Below are 12,937 nucleotides of genomic sequence, written 5' to 3'. Positions count from 1 at the left end.
GATGGTGGAGAGTCTTCCTCAGTGCCAATGGCTCGTCAGTTGGGCATCTGATCCGACCAACCGGACTTGGGAGTTGAAGGAGAAGCTGCTGCGGCATTTTCCTACCTTGGACCTTGGGGGCAAGGTCGTTCTTAACGAGGAGGGAGTTGATAAGGACCCCAAGACGGTAAGCGTGCAGACCAATGAACCGGGAACGAGCCAGGCAGCGAATGACATGGGAGACGAAGGACGCAAGATCAGAGAATGAACGCGTGAGATGACGAGAAGAGAGAAACCTAAGAGGGTGAGGTCCAGACCCGTGAAGTTTAGAGATTTCATTACTCCGTGAAGATTGGAGCATATCTTTATTTTTGTTATTTAGTTATGTTATTTCCATATTAAAACATCCTATTGTTTAGACTTATTTTAATTAATCTTTTCGGGTTTTCTTCTTGATTCTTTCCCGAATCGTAGAGTTGAATCAAGCAGGGTTGCGATCCTATATATTATAGGATCCATTAGAGAGTCAAAAAATATTGATAATAAGAAATAAAAAATCTTTTCTCGTGAAACCCTTTTCTTCTTCGCCGCCTCTGTTTTGTTCTCTGTTCATTATCTACCAAAACAGGTGCTCAAGCTATTGTGATAGGATCAGAAGCCTATCAGTATCTTAGGGTAAAACACAACACAAATCACAGCCCTTGGATCCTTAGATTGGATGGGTTGTGATAAGCTACATTATTATACTAAAAATCTACATTATTAGCCGAGGTACATTATTACACTTGAAATATACATTATTACACTAAAAATTTACATATGAGACTAAAATACTACATTATTATCCGAGCTACATTATTAGGCTATAAATCTACATTATTAGAATATACGTGGCATTAATCTGACCGTTAGAACATAAGATTCAATGGACTGCAAGTGTTTTGAGTTTTACTTCTACTTAGCATTTTGATATGTGATATGAATGCATATGTATATATAAACAATTAAAAAAGATAAATCGGGGCAATTTTTCCTATGAAGACAAAATTTAGCATATTACGGCAAGCAAGAGTTGTGGTAAATGCACATGGGAAAGTTGATTGGATCATTTGAAAGAGAGAGATGAACAAGCTCTTTACCTAAACTAATACTGTTAGATCAACATCTATTTCTTATTATAGGTTTTTCCCAAACCGCACTCTTGATTTATGTTGCGCCTTTAAAAATAAAAATAGCATATATATGTAGTTGACACTTGATTGAGACACGCGGTCACTTGCAAAAATTGAAAGAGATAGATTAGCAATACTATGATTTGATATGGGTTGAGTTATATTAAATTGTCTTTGATCGTCTCTCCCCTATAAAGAATTAATGATCATGAATTGAGCCAATTGACGGCCTGTAAATCATCTGTACATCACAAATGTCTAAGTTAATTATCCAAATTACTTTATACTAGCGATATTGTAGTGATAATATTATTGGATTTTCGATATTTTATAAGAATTACTATGCAAAATAAAAAATGACTATTAAAATAATTTTGAAATTCAAACTAATTGAGAATTTAGAATTAATAGTCGCTATCAAAACAATTTCATGCACCTGCCCCTGAATTTAGTTAGGATCATGTATTGATCTATTATAAATCATACATGAAAAGTGCAAGTGCAATACAACTATAAGCATCACCAAAAATGATATACATACAATTTAAAATTAAAACCGAGAAAATGAAACGAATTCTAGGTTTGATCGGAAAACAGATCTGTACAAAGCTCCCTATAAAAGCGGCACACCAAATCAATGAAAACCGGCGACCTTAGCTCCTTCCAGCAGTAGAGCAGCTCCTCCACGTCACCCAAATCCCTCACTTTCCCCTCTTCCACGATCATCTCCACCAGATACTTCTCGAAGCTTCTGCACGCCTCTTCCACGCGATCGTCTTCCTCGCCGCTCAATTTTACGTACGCCGGAGTGAGCGGCGACGGAAACGGCGCTCTCTGGTGCGGCGCGGCGTCGGAGAAGCTCGTGAGCTCCGTCACCCGGTCCATCTCCCTCTCGTCGCGCGGCGATCGGAAAACCGTCATCATGCGGCGGCGGCGGAGGGATTTGATGGAGAGCGGCTTCCTAGGGCGGAGCTTCACCAGGAATTTCACTACTTTTTTGCATGGTTTGAGAAGCTTGCGTTTGATCAGTGAGGCTAGATTTAGATATTTTGATTTCATTTTTTGGCGATGAAAAGAGGAATTGTGCGGTGAAAATTAGAGTTGATTGAATGTTTATGCATTTTGATATGGTGTGTGTGTGTATATATTTAAAGGGAAAGGGATCAAATGTGGATTTCACGTCTTCATCTCTAAACAGAAGTGCTATGCCATAAACTCGGACCTTTTCAACTAGTAATGTTTATTGCTCTATTTCGGATTTCAGATCGAATTTTTGTCTAATGCCATTCGATAGGAAAATTCTGAATTTTATGTAAAATGAATACAATCCAATCCGAATTATCCAAAAATCCATAAAGGAAATTCGATCCGAAAACTCCAAAATCAATACCAAAATAAAAAAATCCAACACTAAAAATCTGAAAATCTAATATTACCAAATAGTACCATTAAAATTGTTCAACACACAAGTTTTATACTAGCATTTGTTAGATTTACTACTATATAGAAAATATTTTAGATTTCAGATTACTTTGGATTTTAAAACATCCTAGCAGTTAAGAACATTAAAACATTTCAAAAAATTCGACCCAAACCAGTTTTATCTTGTTTAATTCAGATCGAATTTTTGAATTTCGAATATTTGGCCAACCCTAGTATTTCATATCTCTCGCCCTAGACTTGTCAAGTGGACCGGGCTGGCCCAGGCCCATGTCTGAGGCGGGCTGGGCATGGCTTTTCCTAATTTTGCTTAGTCTGGCCAGGCCCAGGTCCACTTTTCATGTGGGCCCAGACAGGCTAGGCTGGGTTTTGTTTATTTTTTTGTTTATAAATTTTAAAGATATACTAAATTTATTATATGCAAAAAAAACATATAACTCGTTGTATTTATATCTAATTAACTAAATCTAAATTAAAATAATGTATTTAAGTTAATTTATTGACTTTGTATTACTATTGTTTTTCATGTTCTTTATTCTATTTAAAAGTAAGTGTATAACTAAAAGAATAACCAATATTGATAGTTTAGTTAGTAGATGATGATGATATATGAGTTGATGTTGTATTTTTAAAACTACAAATATATGAACTAGCTAACAAATTTAAAGAATTCTATAATTATTCATCAAATAGGTTTGAATACGTAATATTCTTAAAATTAAACTTTAGAACCATCTTTTTTTCATCTTAGATAGAACAATATAAGAAAAAAATTAGATATAGTTAAGATTGAATGTTGCATTCATGATTTGGTTGATAACTTATGTTGATATTAAACTATTATTGTTTATATCCATTCGGAGATATCCAAAAAATGATATACTAATATAGAAAAAATTACATGTTTCGTGCACAAGATGATATGCATAAATAGATAAATATACTATTATTAGTAATTAATCATCTAATTACTTAAAAAAATAGAATTTGGACCTTTGATGGGCCCGGTCCTGGTCCGGACCTGGGTTTACAAAATGGCCCACTTGGAGCCCATCTCAACTAATGAGCCAAGCCCAGACCCGCTTTGTTTCACCGGTGGGAAGGGCCTGGGTCGGCCCGGCCCATAACGGGCCTGGGCCGAGCTGGGTTGGGCCAGCCCGTGCCAGTTGACAACTCTATCTCACCCCACGCAATACAATTTTCGTCCTAATAAATAATGTTGTTATGTATCTATCATCTATGGACGTATTAATTTTATGCCGGCTTCAGTTCGCTACTTTAATTTAATGGTATTGTGGCATAAAAAAATGTGTTCCATTATTTTTTGATGCAACTTGTATAATATAAATAGATCATTGAAAATGAATTTAGATCCAGTTCACATCATGCCTCACGATCACAAGACCAGTCCCACGCAAAACTCTGCTTTAATATATTCAATTTTAATTTATCAGGGCAAATATTATTTACATGGACTAACAATAAGTCAATAACACATCTATTCGTCTAAGTACATTCAATTCAACAAAGGCTAATTTAAGGCTCTATTCGGTAGTATAGATTTGGGCATGTAAAATTGAAATTAGAGCATTCAATTCCAAATCCAATATTTAATACCACAAAATATTTAGAGTTGAAATTGAATTATAGTTCCAAATCCTCCCAATTCCACAAATTTGAATTTCAAAAATAGAAAATTAAAATTCCAAATAATTAAGAAATTGGGCATCTTCACAAACACTGCACAAACATTGCACACACAATGCACACTACACACACTTTGCACACACAATGCACACTACACACACATTGCACACACAATGCACACTACACACACATTGCACACACTTCATATCAATTTCTTCAAAGCTCAATTAAAAAGACTGATTTACACAAATAAATCCAAAAGTTGAAATAGATTGCAATGTTTATAACTTTTATACGGATGAATATTTAAGCACAACTATGTAAATGAGTTTAAAAAACTGTGAATTCATCAACAGCTAGGGAATTGTTACAGACAGCAGCTGAAGCCAATATGTAAGAATAACTCTAATTCTGGAGCTATATGCATCTATAATCACAAACAACCCAAAAGGGGTTATGTAGGTTGTGAAAACTACAGCTTACGCCTCAAGTCTGTTAGCATCAGTATCACCTCTACTGTGTACAAAACAACTTTGTGCTCTAGCACAAAGGGGGGAACTCAGCTTCACTTTTGAGCTCGAACGACTGCTCTTCAAGCCTGTAAAACCAAAATCATATCGAGCTTAAAAAATCAATATAACAAGAAGCAATGAGATTGAAAGAAGCATCTTTGCTACCTTTGCTCTGTTTCTTGGTCTGCAGAGCCAGAAATGACCCGATCAGCCAGATCTCCGACAGATCCAAATTCAAACCTCAATGACCCACTCGAATCACCTTCCGTTTGATCTGTCGGGCCATTTTGATCTTCAGACTCATCCTTTTCAGGCAGGGCTTCTCGGGTGATATTTTCATCATTTTGCACAGCAGCAGCACTATGCACGTCATCAATTTGCCCGCTCCGACTATTTTCAGTTTTGTTCACAGCGGAAGCATTAGACATGCCGACACTTTGTCCATGTCTGTGAAACTGATCAGGAAAGTCTGAAACTCTACTTCTGCTCTCCCCCTGTGGCTGTGGATATCTCATCCCATGAAAACCATTCTGCACGACATAAAGGGTAAGACTACGACCAAAACATTCAGCTGAAACTAAGAAATCAAGAGCATGAGACAAGGTCATAAATGAGGAATACCATAACGGGAAAGTAAGGGCCACTTCCATAAGCAGGAGGTGCAGAATAAGCAGCCCAGCAGTTACTCTGTTCAGTCGGGACAGGCTGTAACGTCATTTGGGAGACTTGACTCCACCACAACGGCATTGATTGATAAACAATCTCCCATGGCTTCCTGTTGTTAGCCCAAGAAGGTATTGCCGAATGATGATACGCTAGTGGGAACAAAGAAAACCCAAGGCATAACTGACCATATAAAAGACTCCTTATATGGCTGTCATAGTCTCCGGTAAGATCAGCCAATGCATTGACTGCTTCCGACTCTCCCACGCTAGTTATGTCCACATCCTTGTAATCAAGGGACGTATCATCCACATTGTAAGCGTTGGAGGCATGTGAGCTTAAATTGGCCCATGAGCTATCCATGGACCATTTATACCTATAATTCACCTCTCCATGTTCCCTTTGGTCTTCCAACCATGACTTGGTTCCATACTCCTGAGAAGTGGAATTTCCAGATTTGGAACGAGAGGATATAGGTTCGCGAAAATTGAATTCTGGTCGGTACCAGCCTTCAGATGCCATCTTCAAAGGAGATTCAGTCTCAACAGGATCATTATCATTTATAGATAATCTTAGAAGCATATTTTCCTCAGACATCAGATTAGCAGGTGATGATAGTGAGGCAGTTGAGGACTCTTCATGACCAAATTCTAAGGCCAAGTCTTGAATAAAATTTTTGCTGTCATTCCCGTGCCAAGCAATAGCATTTGAGAAGAATTTATGTATCCCATCAGCAACCTTATCAACTGGCAGCGAAAGAACTTGACTAAGCCTGCGAGCCCCATAATTGAAAGCACTACGTATACGGTAGAAATTTCCTAGAGGGCAATAAAAGAAAATCAAAATCGAAAGAAAAAAATAGTATGAGAATATTACAACAAGAGTAACGTGCGGGTAAATACAAGAATGCGGCTGTCTCACAGATTGCAGATAAGTGAGATAACCCATTTGGCCTACTTTTTTAATTATTATTATGACAACTATTACTATCCAGTATCCACTACTATTACTATAGAGTAATAATTATAAACAACATCTTTTAAGTATCCAACATTAAAGTAGAAGTTAAAGCAGGAAATAGAAATATATTGGGATCATAATACTTTTTTACGAATTTAAATTTAATTTGATTCGCTATGATAAAGTACCCAGTTTTAGTTAATGACAGGTAGCATTAGACAAAATTGAACAGTTAATAAATACATTTGACATAGTTGGTAACATATAAAGTATATAGACATAGGCAGTGTTGTTAGGAGCGCGGGACGCACCAGAGGTGATTAGGTAAAAATTGGGATGCGGGGCAGTGGGGTGCACGCGACAATTATTATTTTTGGAGGAATGCGAGAGTTATTATTTTGGAGATATTTTGGCGACTTAAGGGAATTATGATCAGAGTTAAAAGGAGATCTGATAAGATTTGAACATTAATTATTTTTGAGTTATGTTAGAAGAAAAAAAAGGATTTGATTAAGGTTTAGGATTTGAAAATTTATATCACTGCAGCCGCCCCCAAGGCTCACCCCATGAATATTAAGGCCCACCGCATGAATATTGCTCAGCCCAGCCATCCCGGGGTGATTTCAATGGATCCACAGGCGCCCAGGGCTCGTCACAGGCATGAACAAGCAATTAAATAAATCGTTACATGGTTATAACATGTTCATAAACAAATGCAGAACATTTTCGAAGTGTTTAACTTTTAGATATTTTTTATATCATAATAAGATTCTATATCGTGCACTCATTAATACTCCCTCCGTCTCAATCGAAGTTGATAAAATTCCATAGGGTTTCATCCTAAAACCAATTAGTGATAGGAGGAGTAGCCCATGATACTTATAAATTGGTTTCAATTATCTCTTTACACCAATGTGGGATATTGTAATTTTCGTTTCATTTTCCAACGCCCTCCCACAAACCCTTCAAGGTGAACCTTGGAGGGGTTGGACTTTTTCAGATCGGATTGGACCAGCCCTCCCCTCTATCGAATTCCTAACCTCTATCGAACTGGACTGGATTAGTTATACTTGGTTAAATTTAGCTAACAGTCACCACTCTGATACCATAATAGAAATCTACTAGGTTCCATCCTAAAACGAATTAGTGATAGAAATAGTGGCTCAATAGACTTTAGTGGTTTTAGTACTCTCTTTACACCGATGTGGGATCCCGTTATATTTATTTATTTATATCGATGCATGCAGTGTAGTTAGGAGAGCGGGGGCGGACCAGGGTGATTAGGTAAAAATGGGATTAGGTAGAAATGGGTTGCAGGGCGACGAGGCACATCACGAATCGGAGCGCACTATAATAGAAATATATAGGGTTTCATCCTAAAACCAATTGGTGATGGAAAGAGTGGCTATTAGACTTATAGTGGTTTCGGAACGGTCTTTACACCGATGTGGGATACAATTATATTTATTTATTTATATAGATGCATGCAGTGTAGTTAGGAGTGAGCGATTAGATAAAAATAGGTTGCAGGGTGACGAGGCGCATGCCGAATCGGAGCGCACTAACATGTGTGGGTTATTATTCCCGTGATATTCACGAGGAATTTGAATTGAAGAAGGAATATTAAATACTCCCTCCGTCCATGAAATATTATCCAAGTTTGACTCGACACGAATTTTAAGAAATATGAAGAAAGGTGGGTTGAAAAAGTTAGTGGAATGAGGATCCCACATTTATATATAAGTTTTATAATAGAATGTGAGTGTAAAGAGTTAGTGGAAAGTAGGGTCCTTTTACCAAAAATAGAAAAAAGCAAAGTGAACAACTTTTCACGTACGAACCAAAATGGCAAAATTGGAAAACATTTCACATACGGAGGGAGTAGATTATAGTAGAAGAATTGAAGAATGAACAATTAGTTTACTTGAGAAGAGAAGAGTTGGAACATTCATTATTTGGAGGAATGCGAGAGTCATTAATTTTGGAGATGTTTTTGGCGACTTAACGGGATTATGATAAGGGTTAAAAGAAAAATATCTTTGAACATTAATTATATTTGAGATCTAGTTAGAAAAAAGATTTGATCCGATTTCAAGGATTAAGGTTTAGGATTTGAAAATTATATAACCCTAGTCGCCCCAAAGGCTCGCCCCATGATTATCATCACTTAGTGCAGCCACCCCGGGGTGATTCCAATGGAGCCCCGGGCACCTGGGGTTCGCCACATAATGAACAAGCAATAAAACAAATTGTTACATGGCTATAACATGTTCATCAACAAATATAGAACACTTTAGAAATGTTTAAATTTTAGATACATTTATATCATAATATGATAATATATCGTGCATTCATTAATACTTCATCCGTCTTAATCGAAGTGGAACATTTAGTTTCAGCATGAGATTTTATGCAATGTTGTTTAGTGTGTTAAGTGAAGAAGAATAAAGTATGAGAGATAATAAGGTGGAAAGTGTGATGATTTCATTTTTAATAATGTGTCCCTTTGAGCGGGATTGAGGGAGAGTTTGATGTTTTTATAAATTACATTACCAATATGTATATATTAGTATATAACAATTTTTAATATTGATTAAATAAAAGTTACACGATAACTAATCTAGCATATATGAAATATTTGATACAACATTACCCATTAGTAGATACTAGAGACAAATGAATGATATATTGAATAGTTAATGGAGATGAAAAGATTGCATTAAGTATTGCATGAGGAATATACTATTACGCTAAATTAGCACATGTACTCGAGCATATATGCAATTGCATGGAAACAACATATCAAAGTATATGGCTATGGTTGTCAAACACATCCCTAAGAAGAGGAATTGGTGCTTCCCGTTGCAGAGATTGAAACATGTAAGAGATGGATGAAGTTTCTAGTATATTAACTAAGGCAATGGCAGCACATTCCATTTCCTAAAAGACATTGGTATATATTAGGTCCAACTTATAGTAAGAACCTATTAAACAGTCAATCAGGGTTGCAAAAGTTGTATCCCAACAGAGAGCAATTAATATAATTATCCTTACCTATGTGCACACTGCGCCCGAGATTATTGTTTTCCTTCAGTGTGTCTATGATATTAAGATGTTTCGGCTGAAATGCTTTAGGTCTTCCTTCAAGTTCCCTTAATGAGACTGAAAACATATCCAGGCAGTTCTCCAAAAATTCATCACCAAACATCAGATCAGTACTTCCATTTTCTGGCACTTTCACTGCAAATAAAATCAAATAGATTATTCACAAAAATGGAACTAAAACAATACCAAACATGTAGGAGCCAGAATATACACAAAGAGATACAAAGGTTCCAATACTGTGAACCTTAGAACATTGTAATATTATTGAAGCACATTGCTTACCCACTATATCAGGGAGTGAAGACTTGCAAACTGGTCCTTTCAAGCTGATGCAATAGTTCTCCCAATCAAATTTACTATAATACTCCAAAAATCTGTACAGAACCTACACGAAAACAATCATAAGAAACAGATAAATGCAAGCATTTGATTGCAATTGAAGATTACAATGCACAACCACAGCAGTTACCACTAATGGTCCCCATAAGGATGAATGGTACAAATGGAATATGTACAGGACAAGTGTTTCCAGAGCATATGTAGAAATTAACCCATGGTGAGCGCCAAGGATACGACTCTCATAATAGCACCACGCCTTGATCAAGATAATACTGCGCTTGAAGAGATGATTTCTCCCAATAAGGCGATCAACCTGTATTAAGAAATAAATTGAAGAAAATTTGTGATTAGAATGTAATGTAACTTTAGGTATTCGCAATGCAAGAGAGTATGCTCAAGTGGTGATATAAACCTCCTAAATAGGAGGATTAGTTCACCACTTGATGGCATAATGTGTGCATTAAAAATACAGTGTTACCAAATTCTGGGAGTAAAATGTAAAAAAAAAATGGGTGCTCTGTTTGCTACCTGCTCCAGGAAACAAAGAGTAGAAAGCCCACCCAATTGATTGAAGGATACATCTAAAACTGTGTCCCCCACAAGGAATTTCAGAATTTTAACCTGCCATCAGAAGCAAAAACATAAGTACTTCAAAATGTCATGGGACAATCATAGATAAATAGTGTCCACCACTGCAAATTTGGGTAAGTGACTTCCTTCAGAAGAAAAACCTTCGTTCCTTACCACCATATCACCATGTCCACATTCTTTTAATCACCAAACCATAATCGAAGTAAGTAAATCTTATAAAGAGAAAGAGGGAGAAGAATAAGGACCGCCCTATAAAATCCCAGAAACAGAAAACTTGCTTCACCCAGAGCATCACAAGATGCCCATAGTTTTATATATTCTGTCTTAGTTGGGTACAGAGTTCTGAACAGAAGCTAACAAAAATGTACATTGAGAACGTCATGTGACTCACATGTATAATATGGAAGAATAGAAACACCCGCTATAAAAAGAACAATAAAAAAAATATTGATGAAGTTTTAAAAGCCGTAACTAACAGCTGATCATAAAGAAGGTTTTACAAAAAATAAATTAGAATGAGAATTACCTCAGCATCAATAAACTGTATATTCTTAACTTTGAACTCAGCATTAACATTTTTCTCTTCCCTTTGTAGAAGAGCAAGAACATCACGGGCCATGGATTCATCAGTTCTAGTACCGTTAGTAACAGTTAAATCAATATCCCCATCAGGCAAATATGTTTTGAGTGGCACGGACCCATAGGGAAACACCTGTGAGATGTAAAGACCAGAAAATAACACTTTTTAAATTGCAAATAATCAGTAAAATAAAAGGTTAGATATTAAAAGTAAAAACTATGATATCACTGAATTGAGATCCAATATTTAGTACCTGTATCATACTTACAATCACACACTCATGGAATGAAAATGAACTAAGAAATACATATATATCCTTTGAGAGCTATAGAAACTCACATACAATGCATAATGGGAATACAATTGAGTGGTCATTATCAGGAAACTCATTCATCCATGAGATACCAAAAAGAAGAGTGCTCAGAAAACATGCCATAACAATTTTCATAGAATTTGGTGAAAGAACACAAGTAACCCAAAACACATCATTCTTGATTTTAACTAGCAAATAAATAGTTCCACACTCGTTAGATTATCAACATGCAATGCCTGACAACAAAATCTAAAGTTCACTTATTCAAAAGTAGATTTACCACCATTTCTCACACACAACAAATAATCAAACAATAATCCCTCAAAAAGTAAATGATTATCACAATCACACCTCCCCCAGTCGATCAGCCATGCACACAAAAGCTGTCAAGAATGCAAAAATGAAATCAGATTTAAAAAAAATAAAAAAAATAAAAAATTGACCACCTCAGAATTAACATGGCTTTTGATGAGTCTCTGCATATAATCAATGATGTCTCTTCTTTCCTCCTCCGAGTCGAGCGTAGGATGAATGCAATTGAGCACATTCCGGGCGGCATCCTCCGCCGCCGACAAGCACTCCTCCTTGAAAGACGCCGGATCAGGCGCCGCATAAGAGTTGAAAAACCCAAAACCGGAATCTTGGCTGCCTAGCTCGCCCATTGAGAGTGAGAGTTAGTCTTTCAAACAACAAAGTGAAACGGCAACGATGGGTTCGAATCAGCAGCAGCGGCGCTATAGATGTAAAATGGAAGTGAGAGAGGAATGTAGAAGGGAAAGGGGGTTTAATTAGGGGTTTTGAGAAAGATTTATTGCGATTGGAACGATCCGCGCTGTATTGATTCATATACATATACAAATAAAGGTCTCTTTCAAGGAAGGGGAGAAGAAGACAAAAATGGGAAGGTGTTTATCCTCGTTTTCTTCTGCTTCCAACTCTGATTCTGCTATTATGCAAAACCACCTGTGTGTCTCTATTGTGTATCTATATGTTACTCCTACTATTTTAATGCCCAACAAATCTATTTTGTGGCGCGGCAGAGCGATTGGATTCAGACTAAATAATTGATTACACCGTTTTCATTAGTTTAATACTCGTTTGATTATAGCTTATGGGGATGGGTCCACACTAAACGCACCAACTAACACTCAAAACGCAGCACTTATGGAAGTTTAAATATTAAAAATTATCATAGAGTCCAGCTATAAAAATATTAATTGTAATTATCATTCTTGAAAATAAAATACCCAGCTCAAACACATAGTTTTCAGACTTTTCCTTTTTATACTACAAAATCTTTCTTATTTTTCTAAATTGGAAATTCCAATTTCACCATGTATTAATTGAATTTCACCATGTATAAATCATAGGATATTTATCCATTTTTCAAGAATGATAATCGTAATTACTATTTTCATAATTAAATTCTATTTTAAAATTTTAATATATAAAGTAAAATAAAGATACATGGACTAGTATTTACGACCACAGCAGGGATCCATCCAAGAGATTATACATATGAGTAAAATTATAGTCTTGAGATGCTTTTACACTTTTTTTATAAATTTGCAATTTAAATGTCTCATTTTACACTTTTTAAATAAATTTGCAAACTAAAATTGTCTCCGAATCCCTA

The 12,937-nt window shown here is 36.1% G+C and overlaps 2 protein-coding genes across 2 annotated transcripts; both read right to left on the bottom strand.

Moving 5' to 3' along the window:
- Nucleotides 1–1,594: 1,594 nt before the first annotated feature.
- LOC125186094 (transcription repressor OFP17) lies at nucleotides 1,595–2,325 on the bottom strand. The gene has a single exon (XM_048082410.1). It carries the CDS (start codon nucleotides 2,208–2,210, stop codon nucleotides 1,728–1,730), a length of 483 nt encoding a protein of 160 aa, XP_047938367.1. The 5' UTR covers nucleotides 2,211–2,325; the 3' UTR covers nucleotides 1,595–1,727.
- A 2,165-nt stretch (nucleotides 2,326–4,490) lies between these two features.
- Nucleotides 4,491–12,250, bottom strand: LOC125186680. Its single transcript, XM_048083095.1, has 9 exons — nucleotides 11,748–12,250; nucleotides 10,935–11,120; nucleotides 10,346–10,438; nucleotides 9,948–10,130; nucleotides 9,761–9,863; nucleotides 9,428–9,613; nucleotides 5,372–6,231; nucleotides 4,916–5,280; nucleotides 4,491–4,836 (listed from the first exon to the last, which is right to left on the bottom strand). The coding sequence occupies exons 1-9, from the start codon at nucleotides 11,961–11,963 to the stop codon at nucleotides 4,779–4,781; spliced, it is 2,250 nt and encodes a 749-aa protein (XP_047939052.1). The 5' UTR covers nucleotides 11,964–12,250; the 3' UTR covers nucleotides 4,491–4,778.
- Nucleotides 12,251–12,937: the final 687 nt, after the last annotated feature.

Source organism: Salvia hispanica, chromosome 5 (assembly GCF_023119035.1).
Source record: "Salvia hispanica cultivar TCC Black 2014 chromosome 5, UniMelb_Shisp_WGS_1.0, whole genome shotgun sequence".
Classification (NCBI taxonomy): Eukaryota; Viridiplantae; Streptophyta; class Magnoliopsida; order Lamiales; family Lamiaceae; genus Salvia; species Salvia hispanica.
This window is presented reverse-complemented; position numbering and strand designations above follow the sequence as displayed.

Bases quoted from the DNA above. Each gene is read 5' to 3' on its own strand.
- LOC125186094 (XM_048082410.1), bottom strand. From the start codon at position 2,210: ATGAAATCAAAATATCTAAATCTAGCCTCACTGATCAAACGCAAGCTT.
- LOC125186680 (XM_048083095.1), bottom strand. From the start codon at position 11,963: ATGGGCGAGCTAGGCAGCCAAGATTCCGGTTTTGGGTTTTTCAACTCT. The intron at 10,439-10,934 runs GTAATTCTCATT...TTCTGATGGCAG, and splicing joins TACAGTTTATTGATGCTGAG to GTTAAAATTCTGAAATTCCT. The intron at 10,131-10,345 runs GTAGCAAACAGA...TTCTTAATACAG, and splicing joins CTCTTTGTTTCCTGGAGCAG to GTTGATCGCCTTATTGGGAG.